General features: G+C 44.1%; 1 protein-coding gene across 2 annotated transcripts in view; it reads left to right on the forward strand.

Moving 5' to 3' along the window:
- Nucleotides 1-19,408, forward strand: part of PDE4A (phosphodiesterase 4A) — a 339,410-nt gene that overhangs the window by 82,534 nt on the left and 237,468 nt on the right. The window contains exon 1 of one of the 2 annotated variants that reach the window (XM_082205417.1): nt 157-476. The exons of the other annotated variant lie outside the window; for it this stretch is intronic. Coding sequence (XP_082061543.1) covers nt 175-476 — 302 coding nt within the window. The 5' untranslated portion in view covers nt 157-174. Of the gene's footprint in view, nt 1-156; nt 477-19,408 lie in introns of those variants that run through there. 2 annotated transcript variants of the gene reach the window in all.

The following is a 19,408-nucleotide window of genomic DNA, read 5'->3' on the forward strand; positions in this document are numbered from 1 at the left end:
GGATGGCAGCGGCGGCTTCTTGGCGGAGTTTGTGAGGCGCTTCCCCGCTCGAAGGGCGGCGACTCGGGTTGCTGGCCGGAGACCGAGCCCCGGGCGCGCAAACTCCGCAGCCGCGGCCACCTGCCCGCCCGCCCGCCCGCGTAGCTCCGTCCGAAGCCGGCGAGGAGGAGCAGGATGGAGCCGCCGCCGCCCTGCTCGAAGAAGAGCCTGTCGCTGTCGCTGCCCGTGCCGCGGGAGGGTCAGGCCACCCTCAAGCCCCCGCAGCACCTTTGGCGGCAGCCCCGGACCCCCATCAAGATCAAGCACCGCGGCTACTCGGACACGGAGAGGCACCCTCACCGGCAGATCGAGAGGGCGGACGCCATGGACACCAGCGACCGGCCGGGGCTGAAGAAATGCCGCATGTCCTGGCCGTCGTCTTTCCACGGGACCACCAGCACCAGCGGCGGCGGAGGCGGCGGCCACGCCGGCAAGCGGTAGGCTCCGAAGCGGGGCGTGGGGGGCGCGCCCGGGGGTCGGCGGGGCAAGTGCCGCCTGGCGCGGGGAACCGGGGACTCTTGCAACCGGAGGGAAACGCATCCGATTGCTGCTTTCTGCTGAGCTCCGGGTTCTCGCCCCTTTCGTGTTTTGACGGCGTCGCCCCCTTGACCCGCTCCGCAGATCTTTTGGTTGCCCTGAGGCTTGTGCTTGATTGCAACAATCTCGCCCATCCGTGGGGCTTAGCGTTGCCCATCGCCTGGAGCAGTTTGCATCTGGGCAAACGATAGCTGCTCGTTAGAGTAGTGGGCAGGAGGCCCTTTGCACATGCCTAGAGGCGCGCTCCTTATTGCACAGCTTCCCCGGGTGCAATCTTAACTCCACCTGAGCTCTGCTTTAGTGGCGTCTTCTAAAGTTATAACCTGCCCAACGCAGAGCGCCACTAAGGATGGGCTTTAGCTCAGTGAAGGTCTCGGTTTCAAACCCCAGCACCTGCGGGTAGATTTGGGGAAAGATCCCTGCCTGAAACCCTGAGGAGCTGCTGCCTGTCAGTATAGGTAATACTGATCCAAACGGACGAATGGGCTGGCTCAGTACAGAGAAACTTCTTGTGTTTGTGCAGTTGGCACAGGGCCTGAACTCTAGGCAGGTATAAAATTGTATTTATCCTTTGGCAATCTCAACAGCCTTAGCTGCTTTCTCGCTCTCATCCATACAGTTCATGAGAATAAAAATAATGCCTCATAATGTCTTCAAGAGAATTAGTAGCAGCTCCCTTCTCTCTCATACAAGTCAAGTACTGGTTTCTGTGGCATGAAACCGGCATTTCCAAATAACCCTTTTCTTTATTTTGATTAATAATAATAATTCCACGCCCCGTTCATGTATGGTGCGTAAGAGAGGCATGTAAAGGGAGAGGCTCAATGTGCGGAAAAGAGCAAACCCTACAACCTCACTCTTGAGAACAACGGTGGGGGGGGGAGACTTTTCGCCCCCTGGTTGTTGCTGGGCTGGCTGGTGGTGGCTGGAGCTGCCACATCACCCACAGAACCCCACTTGCTCCTTACCCCTTCTTAGGAAGAGCTAGGGACGGTGGGTGACATTGAAGGCATCACCCCACAATCACAGATTTTCAATAAAAATATGGGCAGCTGAGTTCCTTGCTTTCCAAAAGTAGTGGAAGGTTTTTGTTTAGGGCTTGTTAGGGGAAGTTCAAATGGGCACCAAGCTGTGACCCTCGCAGTCCCTTCCTCTGAACTTCCTGTTTTTAGAAGAGAAAGTGTTGAATCGTGCTTTTTGCTATTATTGTTGTCTGTGGCCTCTTTGGTTCAGCAACTGCCCTTCTCCCACAATGTGTGGCTTCCTTTAAAATCCAATTAACATTTTGTAGCAGGAGGAGGGTGGGGAGAGAAGGCTCTCAGGAAATTGAAATCTGATGGAACAAGTTGTCTTTATTTATTTTGTGGTAAAATGTGAGCTCTTCCAAATTCATGCAAGTCTTACTCCACAGTAAGTTAAATGTCAGGCTCTACTGAAATTAGGGCTGTGGATCAGGAGCGGGGAAGCGTAGCTTACTCTCACAAATTTCACTGTTTTGTAATGTTCATCTACACAACTCAGTCTGCAAAGCTTTACTCATCAGGGAGGTGAACACGATTGTCTGCTAATTGCCTACCCTCAAGTTGCTGTAGCTATTTGAAAAGTCAGCAACCCAAAACCAAACCACTTAAGCCCAGTGGTCATCCCCCTATAGGTTAGGCTCCGGGAGCTATGCCTAGTTTGGGTGCTTCAAAATATGCCTTGGACCCCTCTGAGAAATGTTAGTTCCTGTGGCAGATATTTTAAAGAGTTCTTCAGCGGGTGGAACTATGCGGAAAGGCTTGAGGAACTCTGTGCTAGTCTTGCCGTGATTCATATTAGCTGTAAGCTGATGGAACTGGAGTCTGTTGTCAAGGCCACGCAAGATATTTTGACACCGTAGGTGTACCACAAAATGGTGCCCCCTTCCACACCAGGGAAGAAAGGGTGAGTGAAAATGTACATCAGGGACTAGATGGTTGAATAAACATCTATATTGGGATCTGGTGCCCCCTGGTAGCTCCCCACAAGCTTGGGTGGGAGAAAAATAGTATTAGCAGATGGGCTGCTGCCGCCACTTAGTCTGTTCCTTCAAGGCCTGCAGGTTTTCTGATGAGTGCTACTCAATGATGGAGAAAGGGTCCACATCTCTTCAACTGTTCAGTGTTAGTTGGTTTCTGTCATCCATACCCTCTGCACAGCTCAGTCTTAGTAATTACTATTAAATTTATATACAGGTGGTACCTTGGTTTACAAACACTTCGGGTTACAAACTCCACTAACCCAGAAGTAGTACCTCGGGTTAAGAACTTTACCTCAGAATGAGAACAGAAATTGTGCCGCAGCGGGAAGCCCCATTAGCTAAAGTGGTACCTCAGGTCAAGAACGATTTCAGGTTAAGAACGGACCTCCGGAACGAATTAAGTTCATAACCAGAAAACACAAATTACGGAACATAATAACAAACTGCACTACCCACACATTTAGAAGGCCATAGATTGTTTAATTAGCCAGAGGACTGGGTGAAGAATGTTTTTGCCTGGTGTCTAAAGATATGTAATGAAGGTGCCGGGTGAGTCTCCCTGGGGAGAGCATTCCACAAATGGGGAGCCACTGCAGAAAAGGCCCACTCTCATGTAACATTAGCAAGAATTGTACTGGGACCTCAAGGCTCATCAGTTCCAGCCCCATCCACTGCAGCAGGAGTCACTTGTCCTAAACTCTTTCTGAGAGATGCTGCTGAGCATGCCTTGAAACGGATTGCATGATTTTCTCACTAGGCAGATTGCTCAGCTGTTCTTGCAGACTCCCTCTAATGTTGAATGTTAAGGTGATTGCAGTCTACCTTCTAGTCTGTTGTCTTGCCTCATTGGTCAGTGACACTCTCTAGAATAACTTCAATCATGGTATCAGTTGTGTTTTCTGTGTGGAAGGAATCCTATGTAATTTGCTAACAGCCTCTTTCCAGAGCGTGAGTCCTCACCTGCCGCTGCTTGGTTTTCCAGCCAATCCTTCCCCGTCAGCCATTACCAGTAGCTTTTTAAGTGTGCAGTGAAAGCAACTTTGCCTTCCTTTGAAGGAGGTGGCTGCCTGTACAACCCCTGTGTGCTAATTCTTGTTGTCAAGGTTCCTTGCATTCCACTTTTGTTTGATGGGCAGCTCCAACATGGGAGCTCCAGCTGGCACAAGATGCTGACATATGTCTAGATGTAGCTGAGAGAAGAATTGGAAGAAGATGAGGGAGGGAGTTGATGAAGTAGGAGCACTGCCATATGGCCACAGGAGATCACATCCAAACATGAGTTCTGGTTGACTTATGGGGAGGGGGGTGTCCTTCAGCCTGCTTATCCTTGACACATTTGCTGCCTTCTGCTTATAAGTTAGCAAAATGTACAAAGCTCATGCCAGTCATATGCTTGGGTAGGTGGTGCAAACAGTTGTGGATATGTCTTGCATCAGGGCTGAAAAATTATTTAAGCTCTTTGGAGCAGGGAATTATGGTCTCTGATTAATAATACTAGTCATATGTAGCTTTTTGCTTTCTGTAAGCTAAGGACAGTGGAATTGTTGTCTAGTTGGTGCACAGCATGGATATATATATTGGCCTGTTAGCCAACTACTGTGGCACGAGGCAGGTATCCTAAAGGTGGAGACTTGGTCTATACAGTATACTCATAGAGGAACCATTGAAGACCAAATGTGGTCTTCTAACCAGTAGGTGGATATGAATAATTGTGTCCACTTAAAGTTACCCAGTTTATTTTCCATTATTGAATAACTAGAGAAACTGGGAATAGTCTAACCTGCAGGAGTGCTTAAGAAAGAAAGAGGAAGGAAGGAAGGAAGGAAGGAAGGAAGGAAGGAAGGTAGAGAAAGAATTTCAGAGTGTGATTATTGGACACAGAATCTTACGTTTCACATATCAGTTTGTAGTCCTTGTGGTTGCAAACTGATGTTTAAAAGCATGTTGGCAATGCCTTGAAATATTAGCTATGTAGGTGATAAGCTGAATATATTTTCTAGTGGTTAGGCAGATGAGTTTAAGTACAGCTCTTTGCTTTTCTCCATGATTAGCAAAACTAGATTACACTATACAAAATAAAAAGTCATTCAAATTTTCACAAGATTCAGCTTTTTTGATGTTGAATTTAGGTTGCTTGGGCAAATTTAATTTCTTTTAAGGCATGTGTACATACAGGTAGAACAATATAGTATATGGGCCACCGTTGCTTAGAACTGACATCTTGCAAGTTTGAAAATATTAAAATTTTAAAACACAATTTCCCTATTGTCTCCTCATTTCAATTCATCTTGGTATCTTTTCAGGCCTTTTCCTTCTAGCATCTTGTAGAGTTGTCCAATTCTACTACTGCTTCCCTTGTCTATCTGAGAGAACAGAGACAGCTTGCTCTTGTAATCCAATATATTTTAAACAATGAAATAAAAATTCTTTTGAAATAGGCTGCCTTTGGGCTGGCTGAGAGCAGACATCTACTGCCCACAGATAGTCATTAGCTGTAATAGAGCAGCACTGGCATTTTAAAATGTATGGCTGTGAGAGAGTAAAAGAAAATTAAAAAGCCTCAAAAGTTTCTTTTCAAGTAAAATTCATCTGAGATTTCAGCAGCAAATCAAAGCGTAGTAGGGTATTTGGGAATGAGAACATTACCTCCAATTCCCCTTTATTAATAATTCTTCCTATGATTAATGTGTCTCTCCCCCCCCCCCACCTTAACTACCTCCAACACCTTAAAGACAATTTTGGAAGAGCATTATGCCCCTGAATGGTGTTCAATCTGTCCTTTCTTCGTACATTAAAAGTTCAGAGGACAGAATTCCCAAATTGGGCACTTTGTGGCAATCTTCTCCTTAACAGCTTGAGCTGTGAACATTGCTAACGGGTCACACTGATTGAAACAGATGTGTAACAGGCTTTGTGTAAAAGGCACCCCAACAACAACCCCTGAGTGTTAAAATGCTGGCTGTGTCCCTCAAACTGCCACCCCTCTTACTGTGTGGCATTTTAAAGTGATTCCTGCAATTGATTGAATTACACAACACAACTTTAGTTCATGATGTCCTCATTCATTTTCTTTTAAAAAACAACAAAAATCTTAAGTTGTTGCATGTGCAAATGTACCCAGCTGTTGGGGCGTAACATGGAGTCTTCCAAGCCATGCAACCTAACAGAGAGTTAAACTGGCACACAAGGGAAATATTAAATGACCGGACGATCATGGGACAATTAGCACCCTTGGAATCCAAAGACATATGAGGGAAATGATAGGAGGAACACAGGAGTCTGCCTTAGATGAAGTCAGGCCAGCAGCTTAGCACTGTCCACATTGGCTGGCAGCAGCTCTCTGGTGGATCAGGCCAGGAGACTTTCCCAAGCCTACTTAGAGATGTTGAGAATGGAAACTGGAACCTTCTTGCCCACAAATCAGATGTTCTAGCACTGAAGGGAAGGGCAGTTGGCGGCATTTGTATAGCACACTTGCAACAACCTTTTAAGGTACACAAGTGTTGTCCTCTACATTTGCAGATGAGGGGCCAATCATCAACCGTGGCTTGCCTAAGGCCACTTGGTGACTTCATGGCTGCAGGTTGGTTTGAACTGGGTTGTGGTAAAGGACCCCTCAGCAATCATATTTGAAAACTCAGGTCCTGAAAGACTTGAATGCCTTGCAGTTGTTCTGGTGAGGATCAGTTGAAAGATTTTTTCAATGCTTTTTATTGCATTGTTATGTAAAGTATGATTCATGCATGGGTGAAGGCTATTTTAATACAGTTGGCCTATGGGGAAAGAAAGAATATCAGCTATCTTGTAGGCCTAGCTGATATTGCCTGTGGTGAAGCATTCTCTATGACACTTTGAGGACTTTGCACAGCCTGCAATTTTGCTTGGGGGGAAATGGGATTAGTTAGTTACCCCATTGACTAGTCATTAATATTGCACTTTGTGGCTTGAGGTGACTTGATTGCAACGTGAAATATCTATGATAAGGGCACGGCTTGGTCTGGTTGAATAAATTTTGGTGGTCTCGAGTTGGAAAATCCAGATAGATCTCCTCAGGTTAATTCACACAGGGAATAATCCTCCAGGCTATTTCACAGATTCAGCTCACTTCCAGAGAATTTCTCCGTGGATTGTGCCCAAAAGAGCCTATCCTGCTCTGCCATTCTGAAATTGAACATTTCAGAGAATTATTCTCTCTCAAAGAAGAGCAATAATACCTGTAGCAGGTATAGGTACTTCCAGAAGACTGTGGGAGAGACTAACTACTGTCCTCCCCAGTATTTTCCTTTTGCTACTGTTAACCACCTCTGTACGTTATCTAGTCTATATGCCAGCTGTATGTCATTTACTCTTAATTGTATGTAAGCTAGGCTCCTTGGAGTCCAGCAAGTCCAGTACCAGAATGTTATCAGTTGATTCTTGTTCTGTTTAACAACAACAATTTTTTTATTTATATCCCACCCATTTGTCTGGGTTGCCCCAGCCACTCTGGGCAGCTTCCAGCAAAACATAAAAACATAGTAAAACGTCAAAAATTAAAAACTTCCCAATACAGGGCTGCCTTCAGATGCTTTCTAAAAGTTGCATAGTTCTTTACCTCCTTGACATCTGCAGGGAGGGTGTTCCACAGGGAGGGTGCCACTACCAAGAAGGCCCTCTGCCTGGTTCCTATATCTTCACTTTCTGCCATGAGGGAACCACCAGAAGGTCCTCGGAGGTAGACCTCAGTGTGTCTGGGCTGAACGATGGGGGTAGAGATGCTCCTTCAGGTATATTATGTACTTCAGCCTAGATCGTGGGTGGTCCCACCCCCCGGTAATAATGGAATTTATTCCGTGTTTGCTGATATTTGTCATTTTTTAATTTACCGACAAGTTCTGTATTTTGTATATTTGTAATTCTATGTTCTGTATTTCTTGGTTTTGGAAAGTTTGCTGTAAGCCATTTTGACCACAGCTCATTGTGGGAAGCAACATATAAGTAAACTCAATCAATCAAGGGGTGGGTGGGTGTTTTTGTCATCAGCTTAAAGAAAACTAAAAAGAAAAAAGACAAGAAAAGGGAAATGGAGGAAAAGGGTAGAGGAGAGAGGCTTTTACTTGAAGACCAGAACAAAGTGGGAAGCTATCATAGGGGCATAATTTTCCTTTCCTGGGCATGTTGTTGCTTTAATAGCAGTTGGTTCTTCCACTCAGTGGATAGGGATGGCTAATCCACAGTCCATGGGCCATATATGTTCCCCAAAAGATTTTATGTGACCTCCCATAGACATCCCCCCCAATTTTTAAAAATATTGCTCTTAAATGATTGACGGCTCTTGTGGTTCCCCTTCTGTGAGTCCATGTTGCCAAAAGGTGAGTCCATTTGTTTCGTTTGTTTTCCTGAATTGAATAACTGAATAATATATTACATATTATGATTTAAAATATTGCAGATTTGCTTGAGGGAAAGCCTTTGGAAAGCAGCCCTGAACTGCTGCTTCCACATGGCCATGCCCACTTTATTGGGTCAGATGTGGGACCCAGAGAGCTAACCATGGGTCAAGGCAGCCACTCCAGTTAGTCCCTTTCCCCTTGCTTCTGCAGCCCCTGTCCATGGGGCCTGGATGGTCTCCCCCTTGCCATGATGCTCCTCTTGAGGAGCAAGAGCCTCCCAGCAGACCTTGGCCATCATGAAATGTGGTAAAAATGTGGTAGAAAGATCTGACCCATGGGGCACAATTCACCAGGGTGCCTGCACAAATGTGACTGAGATTAACAGGAGCTGCACAAGAGCCTGGTCTTGTGTTGATTTCACTGGGACTTTGGCAGTGAATTGCGCCCCATAATAAATTAGTGGGGTGCTCTTGTATTAACTGCCTCAGGAGCAGAAATGTCTGGGGTCAACACTGAGTAATGCTTCTCAAGATGAGAGTTGGTGTAACTGTGACTGTATTTGTAATACAGTTAAGTTGACATCTGGAACAGTTGGTATGAAAACTTAAATTAGCTTTTCATGGGAAGAAGGAGGAAATCTGGTTTTGGGTAATACAGCCTCTTTGCAGTAATCTGTACTGAGCAACTGGGAGGTGCAATTCAAACACATAAGTGTTGGGCGAAATCAAAGATTCATGAATATAATTCCTTCTTTCATCATAATGTAGGACACCTAGACAACTAAACAGATAAAAAGAAATGTTTTATTTTAAAGCTTCCTCAACCCCCTGCTGTCTACTTGTTTTTGTTTAAGGTAATTTTTCCTGCCATTGCACTGTAAAAACAGTGCTTGGGATGACTCTGAGCCTGATTCTGCTGTGGTCAAGTCTGCATTGACCTCATTTGCATGTCACAGTAAACTGTAGTTTATTCTGATTGTGGTCAAGAGAGTTCTTTGGCTTCCCTCTGCCCAAGCGCAGAGGTAACAAGTCACATTCCCCAGTTTTACGAGACTAATCAGTAAGCCAAAAAACATGCATAGGCTACAGATTGTGGCTTGCTGTTTGGACGTTAGAAGAAGCCAGAGGTCGTGGTGTTAGGAGGGAAGAGTGAAAGAGCCTTCTGGAGGACATTCATGGCAAGCCATTAACTGTGGTTTACCGCGACATGTGAACTGAGTCATGGTCTTGTTGGAGTGGTAGATCAGGGTTGCTGACCCTTGAACATTCTACTTGGGGCATGTAAGCTATACTTGGCTGAGCATGAGGGCTGGCTTCTGGCTGACATGGCTGCTATCTGGAAAATCTTGGAAGTCCGCTGGCAGAGAAGCACACTGGAACTGAACTGGATGAGGTAAACACAGCCATCCTGTTGACGGAGATGCCAGAGCTCCCTGTGCCTGCAGCCCAGGGAAAACATGTGCTGGTATTTTTTAACGATTCCTGATATCCTCTTCAGATAAAGAGTTGCAGCTTAGTACGCCTGGAAATAAATGTCTTAACTGCTCTGAGTTTGTGTACTCAGAGCTGTTTGGTTTTGCATCTTATTGATGTAGGCTTTTGGAAAGTGCAAATGGTTCAGTTAAGAAAGTGGAAGTGGTTCAATGAAAAAAGAAGTGAAGTACCTTAAGTGAAATTCTGGAATTACAATTTCTGGTGCACTGTCCAACAGCGTGTGAATGTCTCATATGCTTGCCATGTACACATTTGAACTCCATCGTAGGAAAATTGTAACTCGCTTGTACTACATGAAATTGAGAATATGCCGTATGTGAACACCAAGGGCCCAGTGGGAGTTTTGGGGCTTTTAATTGTGTTGGGCAGGGTCTTGTTCTCTGCATCAGTGTCTCAGCTATGTTCAATAGGAATAGTGTTAATGAATGACAGCAATCTGAAAACTTTCCTTTTTAAGGGGTAAATTTCACATGCTATTCCGCCACCCCACCCCAATCCCCATTACATGGTGACTTGACCCAGCCATTCCAGGTTTGAAAAATCTTGTGGTCCTAACTCAATGAATCAATTTAATGGTTTATTGATTGCTGTCATTCAGCAATGATTCCCATCTTGCAGGTATGAGTTATCTCCAGACTGAATCAGTGAACTCTAATTAAAAAGACATGTACATTTCATGTTTATATTGGATAACCCACTGCCAGTCTTTAGTGCTGGGGGACAGCTGGTGTTAGCTGGCTGCCTAGCCATTATGTAAGTAATGATTTATCAATAAACTGGAAGTTTGTTGACTTTGCGAGGACCAGTTGTCTCTAGTGAGGTAACTGCATTTTGCCCCAATGAGGTGAAAAAAACTTCTAGTTACCTGTGGCAGAATCCTAAAGATCAGCTGGTGCCATGTTCAGGTTTTTGTGTGCTGTTCGAATTCTCTCTGGTCTCTTTGCTGACACTCTTCTCCTGTCCACAAAACCAAAATATTTGTGAGTGCCAGTCACCACGTTGTCCACCTTCTGCTAGATAAATTGGTTTGGTTCAGATTGTCATTTGAGGATTAAGTGATCTTAGCAAAAACAAAAGGAGGAAAGGATAGAAAGGATCAGTGACCTCTTTGTCTGCCAAGGTGAGTAGAGGATGTGACTTTTTTAGGGCTTCTAATTAGTAAATATCCAGAGTTTACATGACTAGAATGTGGGTTTATTTCTCCCTAATTTCCCTCTATCCACCAAAATGTGTTTTTTTTTAATATTTCCCCTGATGCATCTGTGGCTGCTAGTATCAACCACCCAGATCTTAGGTTTTTGTGGCTTACCTAGGCATTTTAACAGTCTGTTTTATAATGATGCCCTCTTAATGCATAGTAATCCAAGAAAGGCCGTACAGGAACGTGATATACTTCAGCATACGAGCATCAGAATGGGATGGGGGATGATTGCAATAATTCCCTGGTTTCTATCCACCCAGAAGGTGATTGGGCCAGATCCGGCCCCTGGGCCTTAGTTTGCCTACCCATGGACTAGGACCTGGGAGACACTCATCCAGGAGGTTCACCTTGGGCCATTTTAAATAGTCCCTCAGCCTAACATGCTTCACAGAGTGGCTGTGACCATAAAGTAGAGCGGGGGGGGGAACCCTACCACCTTGAAGGTGGGATATAAATGTAATAAGTAAATAAGCAGGGTGTAGGAAATGCTGCTTAATTATGGACTCCCAATCTGCTCCTTCCCCCATAATTTCACATAGGAATGTGGAGATGCCTTGATCCCATCCTCATGTTGCAGTATCTCAAGGGGTGGGACAAAGTTGCCCCCACAGCGGGCAAACAGGGAGGGAAATCTTAAAGGCGTGAGTCTTTCTCCAACACTTCTGGAATTAACTTCCCTCTCTTCATTCTTTCACCTACACGAGCCACACTTTCCACTTTAACTGACATAAATGAGGACTCACAGAGAGACAAATCAACAGGCTCCACAACTCATGTGGAGAAATCTTGGACAGGGTCACCTCTTCATTACCAACAACGTCCTATGTGTCTTTTTGTACATTTTGATAAATGTCAGATGCCTGCCTTGCTGCAAGAATTGTGGGCAGTCGGCAGTTATGTATTAAAACAGTTGCACAAGCCAATTCTGTGTGGATTCGCTGTGTTTGCAAAACAAGATGCAGTGGCTTACTGTCAGCTGCTGACGCCTTTGACAAGAGCGTCCCTGTTATCTGTAAAATGTTGGAAGGTGTGGGTCCCATTTCAGATGTTGCGATCATACAGCAGGCTTCCTCAACCTCGGCCCTCCAGATGTTTTGAGACTACAGTTCCCATCATCCCTCACCACTGGTCCTGCTAGCTAGGGATCATGGGAGTTGTAGGCCACAAATATCTGGAGGGCCGAGGTTGAGGAAACCTGGTTTAAAGCCATGCTATGCAACATGCGGGACGCGGGTGGCGCCGTGGTCTAAACCACTGAGCCTAGGGCTTGCCGATCGGAAGGTCGGTGGTTTGAATCCCCATGACGGGGGTGAGCTCCTGTTGTTCGGTCCCAGCTCCTGCCAACCTAGTAGTTTGAAAGCACGTCAAAGTGCAAGTAGATAAATAGGTACCGCTCCGGCAGGAAGGTAAACGGCATTTCCGTGCGCTGCTCTGGTTTTACCAGAAGCGGCTTAGTCATGCTGGCCACATGACCCAGAAAAACTGTTTGCAAACGTCGGCTCCCTCGGCCTGTAAAGCGAGATGAGCACTGCAACCCCAGAGTCGGTCACGACTGGACCTAATGTTCAGGGGTCCCTTTACCTTTATGATGAGGGTTGTTTTTTTTAGTGTGTTCTTTTTTTGTTCTTGTTTTTATTATGTATTTTGTGCTTTTGCATTGTATTTTTACGTTATGAACCCCCCAAGATCTACAGATGAAGGGCGGTATACAAATTTAATTAATAAATTAACAAATACCAATTCACAACTTTTTGTTTTAGTCCAAATCATTGACCACTGCTATCAATTGAAAAGGGACTGAAGGGGATGTTGGATTGCAAATGCCAAGGATCTGAGATCTGGCTCATTGTGGCCATCTCACAGCCGCGGCTTATAGATCCTATTTGATCATGGAAACATTTCTTCACATGACGTGTTCCAGGTGTGGTAGTCACACAGAATGTTGACCTTACCCCATGGAAATTGGGGGGGGGGGACAACAGCACCTCACAATACCTCCTTGTGGATAAACACATATTCAGTGGGAAAGGTGTTGTGGCTGTATTTCTGGGAAGTTGCTCTGTCATTGATGCCTTTCTCATTGGGAAGCCTCCACTAAGCTTCTGAGGAAGTCCAGGAATTCTCAGAAGCAGTTCAAAGACCAGGTTGTAGGTAGAATTCAGTGTTACACTATGGTGAACATCTCATAAGGACAGTACTCTGAGGTGTACAGTGGTTGGATTTCTGATGGTCAGCATTTGAAGGCACAGGAGAGCCTGGGGGGGGGAGGGAGCTAGAGGGAGCAACTACAGTGGTACCTCGGGTTACAGACGCTTCAGGTTACAGACTCTGCTAACCCAGAAATAGTACCTCGGGCTGAGAACTTTGCTTCAGGATGAGACCAGAAATCACGCCGCCACGGTGCAGCGGCAGTGGGAGGCCCCATTAGCTAAAGTGGTGCTTAAAGTTAAGAACAGTTTCAAGTTAAGAACGGACCTCCAGAATGAATTACGTTCTTAACCTGAGGTACCACTGTATTGGCTGTTTGCGCTTTATCTGATTATTTTCCTTTTTATTCATTGCAACCTTTAACAGCAAGTCTTGTCAGTTGACTTGAGAACCCCCTGCTCTTGTGCCTTTAACAACCATACAATCTGCAGAAATAAATTGGGATGACTGGATGGCATGGAAATGATCCCCTGCTAATGTTACCCAATGAACCAATTGTCGCAGGCAAAAAAGCAGTGGCAGCCGCCCAAAGTTGGCAATTCCAATAAAGAGGCAAGAGTGTGGTTAGGAGAAAAGGGGGGGGGCAACCTTTATTTCTAACCTTAATTCGCTTAATAGATTATATATTTAAGAGGCATATGTAAGTTTGCATGTGAATTCTTACTCTTCTAAATGATGTGCGATATCTTATTAATGAGGTCCCTTCTTCTTTTTTGTCCAATTAGTTTATCATTTTTAATGTCAAGCTTGCTTTGCCTGATGAGAGAGATTGTGGGCATGGGCTTCTCAAAATGTAATCAAATTCACTTAATACTGTACAACATATTAAACAAAAACAAAAAAAGAATGAGTGCTTTTCATGTTTGCTCAAACACCAAAATGCTGGAAAATTACAAAGTCCATGCTGCTCTTCCTCCTTCTATATTATTATTATTATTATTATTATTATTATTATTATTATTATTACCCACCCTTCACCATAAGGCCTCAGGGTAGGTTACAACATTAAAAATGCTTAAAAACAAATAGTCGTAAGAATAAGGTAGGTCCTAAAAATATAGAAGCATCATTTAGCCAATATTGATATTCTACGGTTGTTGTGGTCTTTTAACAGCTATAATTTCCTAGCATTTTGGATCCTGAGTGAACATGGAAAGCCCTTAATACAACATGTCAAACTGAAAGGTTTTCTTTTTGTAAATTGAATATAGGCTGTATTTGTCCCAGTAGCTCTGCAGAACTCCTCTAGGCTTTTGGCAGGTTAACACTGCAAGTTGAAGTCTTTCACATCTCCCAGACCTTTTATAGATGGTTTGGTGAACAATGGACTATAGAATGAGAACAAGGTGGTGTTTTTTTAATCTTCAGATTCCAAGAATGAATTGGCCTTTGCTTCCTGGTTACAGGGAAAGCTTTGGTAATTGTTTCAAGTTCTGGCCTGGTTTCTCATTTTCTTTCACTAATAGTGTTAGTGCTTCTCTAGGTGCTTTTCTTGCAAAGGTCACAAAATGCTTTGCTGGCAATTAAGTTTCCCATCCCTGATTCTGTGACGTGCAGAATTTTCTAAAATGAGGAGCAGGAGCCGGGAAGGTAACTGACTTCACTGTAGTGTTAAGTCTTTAAAGCTACAGGATCTGTGTCTAGGCCACTTCTTCCTTTCCCTTTTTATTTGTTTTAAATAATAATACACAACCCTATAAATGTGGTGTAAAGTAAATAAATGGGAAATACAAAACCCATAATTAAATCCTATAGTAGTCCATCAACTCCAGTCTTTACATCAAATTGTCAAGACTTCTATATTTACTAAATCACTTGGCCTGTATGTATTCCAAAATTGCCCAAAAGGGGTCCAGTTTTTTTTGGGGGGGGGGTGTCTGATGTAGTAGCATTTCTTACCCACATTGACTACGGATGCAGAGAGACATGGACATCTGCATGCTAAGCTATTCTAAATATTATGGTAGGGGCTGTAGGTGAGGCAGTAGAGAGCTAGCCATGGGGTACTATATTGAGGTGGCGCATGAGTGGGAGAGCCAGTATAGTTGGGCTAGGAGCTAGAAGAGCAGGGTTCGAATCCCCACTCAGTCATGAAGCTCCCTGGATGACCCTGGGCCAGCCACTGCCTCTCAGCCTGACCTCCATCACAGGGAAGGGGAGAACCAATAGGAGTATAGCATCTAGATCAAGGGAAGTAATAGTGCCACTGTATTCTGCTCTGGTCAGACCTCACCTGGAGTACTGTGTCCAGTTCTGGGCACCACAGTTCAAGAAGGACACTGACAAACTGGAACGTGTCCAGAGGAGGGCAACCAAAATGGTCAAAGGCCTGGAAACGATGCCTTATGAGGAACGGCTAAGGGAGCTGGGCATGTTTAGCCTGGAGAAGAGGAGGTTAAGGGGTGATATGATAGCCATGTTCAAATATATAAAAGGATGTCACATAGAGGAGGGAGAAAGGTTGTTTTCTGCTGCTCCAGAGAAGCGGACACGGAGCAATGGATCCAAACTACAAGAAAGAAGATTCCACCTAAACATTAGGAAGAACTTCCTGACAGTAAGAGCTGTTCGACAGTGGAATTTGCTGCCAAGGAGTGTGGTGGAGTCGCCTACTTTGGAGGTCTTTAAGCAGAGGCTTGACAACCATATGTCAGGAGTGCTCTGATGGTGTTTCCTGCTTGGCAGGGGGTTGGACTCGATGGCCCTTGTGGTCTCTTCCAACTCTATGATTCTATGAGAACCACGTATGCCATCTAGAGCTCCATGGCGGGAAATGGGATATGAATGTAATAAATATACACATTAACATTATTGTTGAAGTTGTAAGACAGGGGTGGGCAACCTAAGGCCTGTGGGCCAGATGCGGCCCAATCGCCTTCTCAATCCAGCCCACGGACAGACTGGGAATCAGCATGTTTTTACATGAGTTGAATGTGTGCTTTTATTTAAAATGCATCTCTGGGTTATTTGTGGGGCATAGGAATTAATTCACACACACACCCAATATAGTCCGGCCTCCCACAAGGTCTGAGGGACAGTGGACCAGCCCACGACTGGAAAAGGTTGCTGACCCCTGTTGTAGGTCATGCTTGCCATCTCTGGCTCAAGTAGGCAGTTAAGTTAGAAAATTCAATGCTAAAAAAATAATGTGTGGGCCACTCATTTAAAATGGATGGGATGGGCCCGAATGCAGCACTCCAAGCCTCCCTTCTGGCCCTTGGGCCCCTCCCCGCCACATCTCCTACTGGACCTGCCCTTGGCATGTACCTGCCTGCCCCTCCCCGACTGAAATGTTTTTTCTTGAAGTCCTGTTGCTTTCTTGGATGTCTGCTAGAGAAGGGTATGTGCCAAAATTAGCCAAGAGTACAGCAGTAACAATAAAAAAATTCCTTCCAGTAGCACCTTAAAGACCAACTAAGTTAGTTCTTGGCATGAGCTTTCGTGTGCATGCACACTTCTTCAGATACACAGTGTATTTTATTTTGACTTTATTATATATTTATTATTTATTATTTATTATTTTGACTTTATTATATATTCTTCAGATACACAGTGTATTTTATTTTTATATTATATATTCTTATATATATATTCATATATATATATATATATATATATATATATATATATATATATATATATATTATTATTATTATTATTATTATTATTATTATTATTATTATTATATATTCTTCAGATACACAGTGTATTTTATTTTGACTATGGCAGACCAACACGGCTACCTATCTGTAACTACAGCAGTAACAATTTGCATTCATTGCCCCTCCCGCTTCTGCCTCTGGCACCCACTCATGACTGCCATGTGCCCCCTCTGACATTTGCCCAGAAGAGAATGTAGTCCTTGGGTGGAAAGGTTTCCCACCTCTGAATTGACAATATTTATGGATGGATGGGCTTCTCAGCAGCTGTTAGTCATGACGGCTGAATTGAAAACTCATCTACAGAAACAGTATGCATTGAATGTCCAGATGCTGTGGTCTTGTGAACTTCCAGGAACATCTGGTTGGCCACTTTTGGGAGCAGAACACCAAACTAGCTGGGGATTTGGGTCAAAATCCAGTAGAACTGTTTTTGCATTCTGTATATTTTTGCTCAGACTTGCTTTCTGTTTTCCGGAATAGCCAGAATATGGAAGGAAGCTGTTGAGTTACATACCTCATCAGGTGGCCAATTCTCAGCAGTATAAAGAGCAAAATTGATTACAAATACAATGAAGGACGTGATACAAATAAGAGGATGGATTGGTTTGTTGCCCAGATGCCTGCATTTATTTTTGGGTTGAAACAGATATAATCCTGTATTTCAGGAAAGCAGCTGAGAGATGACGTCTGAGAAATAAAAATGGACTTCTATGGTATTTGATATGGCTGAATTAATTGGCTGTGTAACTTAGAATTTGTCATTTGTCCCCGGTTCATTTGTTCCAGCAGGGGTTTGGCTGTCTCCTGCTTGCTAGCGTACAGGAGGCATGGCAAGCTGAATGGCCTTTGGTCTGTTTCAGCAACGTGTTCTTTCTTTTTAAAATAAATAAATAAATAAGTTGCTATTGAATTTTTTCACAAAACCACCATGGTGAGAAAAATTGTATTCCGAAATCGCAGGCCTAGTTAGGCCTATTGAGTGAAGCTGAAGTGAAAGATATGATGATGAAATTCAGAATGTTTTATCTTTGTTATTAAATACCTTATAAATTGAAGTGATGCCTGGGAGAATTTGTCTTTGCTTATTCCTCCCCTTGCTTTCTGGCAATTCTGTGTTAATTTCTCATTTAGAGCCAATGGCCAGCAGTGTTAGAAACTGAGATATGAAAGCTAGGAGCTAAATGGCACCTTAAACCTAGGTTATGGGCACAACAACGAAATGTCTAGGTGTGCTTGTTTATAACAAAAATACAAATGGCTTCAAGTGACAAGAAAGGAGATTATAAATAAACACCAGGAAGAACTTTCTGATGGTAAGAGCTGTTTGACCATGGAACAGGCTCCCTTGTGGTGGACTCTTCTTCCTTGGAGATTTTTAAGCAGAGGTTGGGTGACCATTGTTGTGGATACTTTAGTTGAGATTCCTGCCTTGCCAAGGGGGTTAGACTAGATGACCTATGGGTCCCTTCCAATTCTACTGTCCTGTGATTATGTGATTCTAAATTCCCAATTCCCTCCAGAGGCATGCAGTTTCTAATCTAGCAGCTGCCAGTTGCTTCAGTACCAGATATCTGTGGACCAGAGGCTTATTAACCCCTTAACCCAGAGCTTCCCAAACTTTTCATGTTGGTGGCACACTTTTTAGATATGCATCATTTCGCGACACAGTAATTCAGTTTTACTAGCAAACCGGAGGTTAAACTAACCCCTTTCCAGTCCCAGGAGGAGTGCAGAGAGCATTCATGCAACAGACCCACACACTGCAGACGATACACTAATGTGTCACGACACACTGTTTGGAAAGCTCTGCCTTAACCCCTTTTCTCAAGATAGATGGGAGAGCAAGCAGAGGTTCATGAGTGAAGTTGCTGTACGATTGACTAATACAGTACTGGTAAAAATGAATGCCCAGTAAGTGTCTGCCTTAGTACAAGCCCACTGTAAGTGATCTATTAGGGTTCTTTTATCCTTACAGTTTCTGTAACACATAGGAAAGAGGCTCTGATTTATAGAACTCAGCCAAACTGGAGTCCAAGCGAGGTGTTCTTGGTTATATTTTCCAGTGCATTATTGGGCTTAGAGCTGAAGAACTGAAACCTAATTTGATGGCTTTGGTGGGAGCCTTGATGTTGAGGTGCCTACAATCCTGTTGTGGGTTTATATCCCTCCTCCTTTATCTAGAATACTTATTTCCAGCTAAGTCATGTGGCTTACCTTAAAGGCTGACCAGCAGTAGCATAAGCCCCTGAGGATTACAGTTTTCAATTGGCAACTCACCTGCACAAAACGAATTACTGGGAAATCTGCAGCCCTCCAAACATTGGATGCCAGGATCCCCATTTCTGCATTAAGGCATGAGCTGGCTTTTCATGAGTCAGGCAATCAAACCACTGCCCTGGATGCAGGTGGGAGTTCTGGCACGATCTGTGTTGCTGCCTTGGTCAGTCTTCATCCTGGGTTTTTGCAGACCCTTCAAGTGTCCTTATTTTCCAGGGATTTCCAGTCCCGGATTTAGAGACACCGTCCCAGTTTCTGATTTGATCCTGGAATGCCCTGATTTTCCTTAGAACACCCCCATTTTCATGGGAGAAATGTTGGAGGGTGTGGAGCTATCTGACCCCTGAGCCATCTGAAGGTAGCTCTGTCTAAGGAAGTTTTATTTATTAAATTTATATACCACCCTTCATCAAAAGATCTGAGGACTGTTCAGAAGTTACAAAGTACAAGTAAAAAATTAAACCGATTTTATATATGTTGGAAGCCGTCCAGAGTTGTGGTGGTGGTGGTGGTGTAATAGGATATCCCTAATTTCATGGGAGAAATGTTGAAGGTTATGACATTGTTCTAATCCTGCTGTTCCTGCACAGTGTTTCAGGCTGGTTCATTTCATGCCT

Source organism: Podarcis vaucheri, assembly GCF_965113315.1.
Source record: "Podarcis vaucheri genome assembly, chromosome: 17".
NCBI lineage: Eukaryota > Metazoa > Chordata > Lepidosauria > Squamata > Lacertidae > Podarcis > Podarcis vaucheri.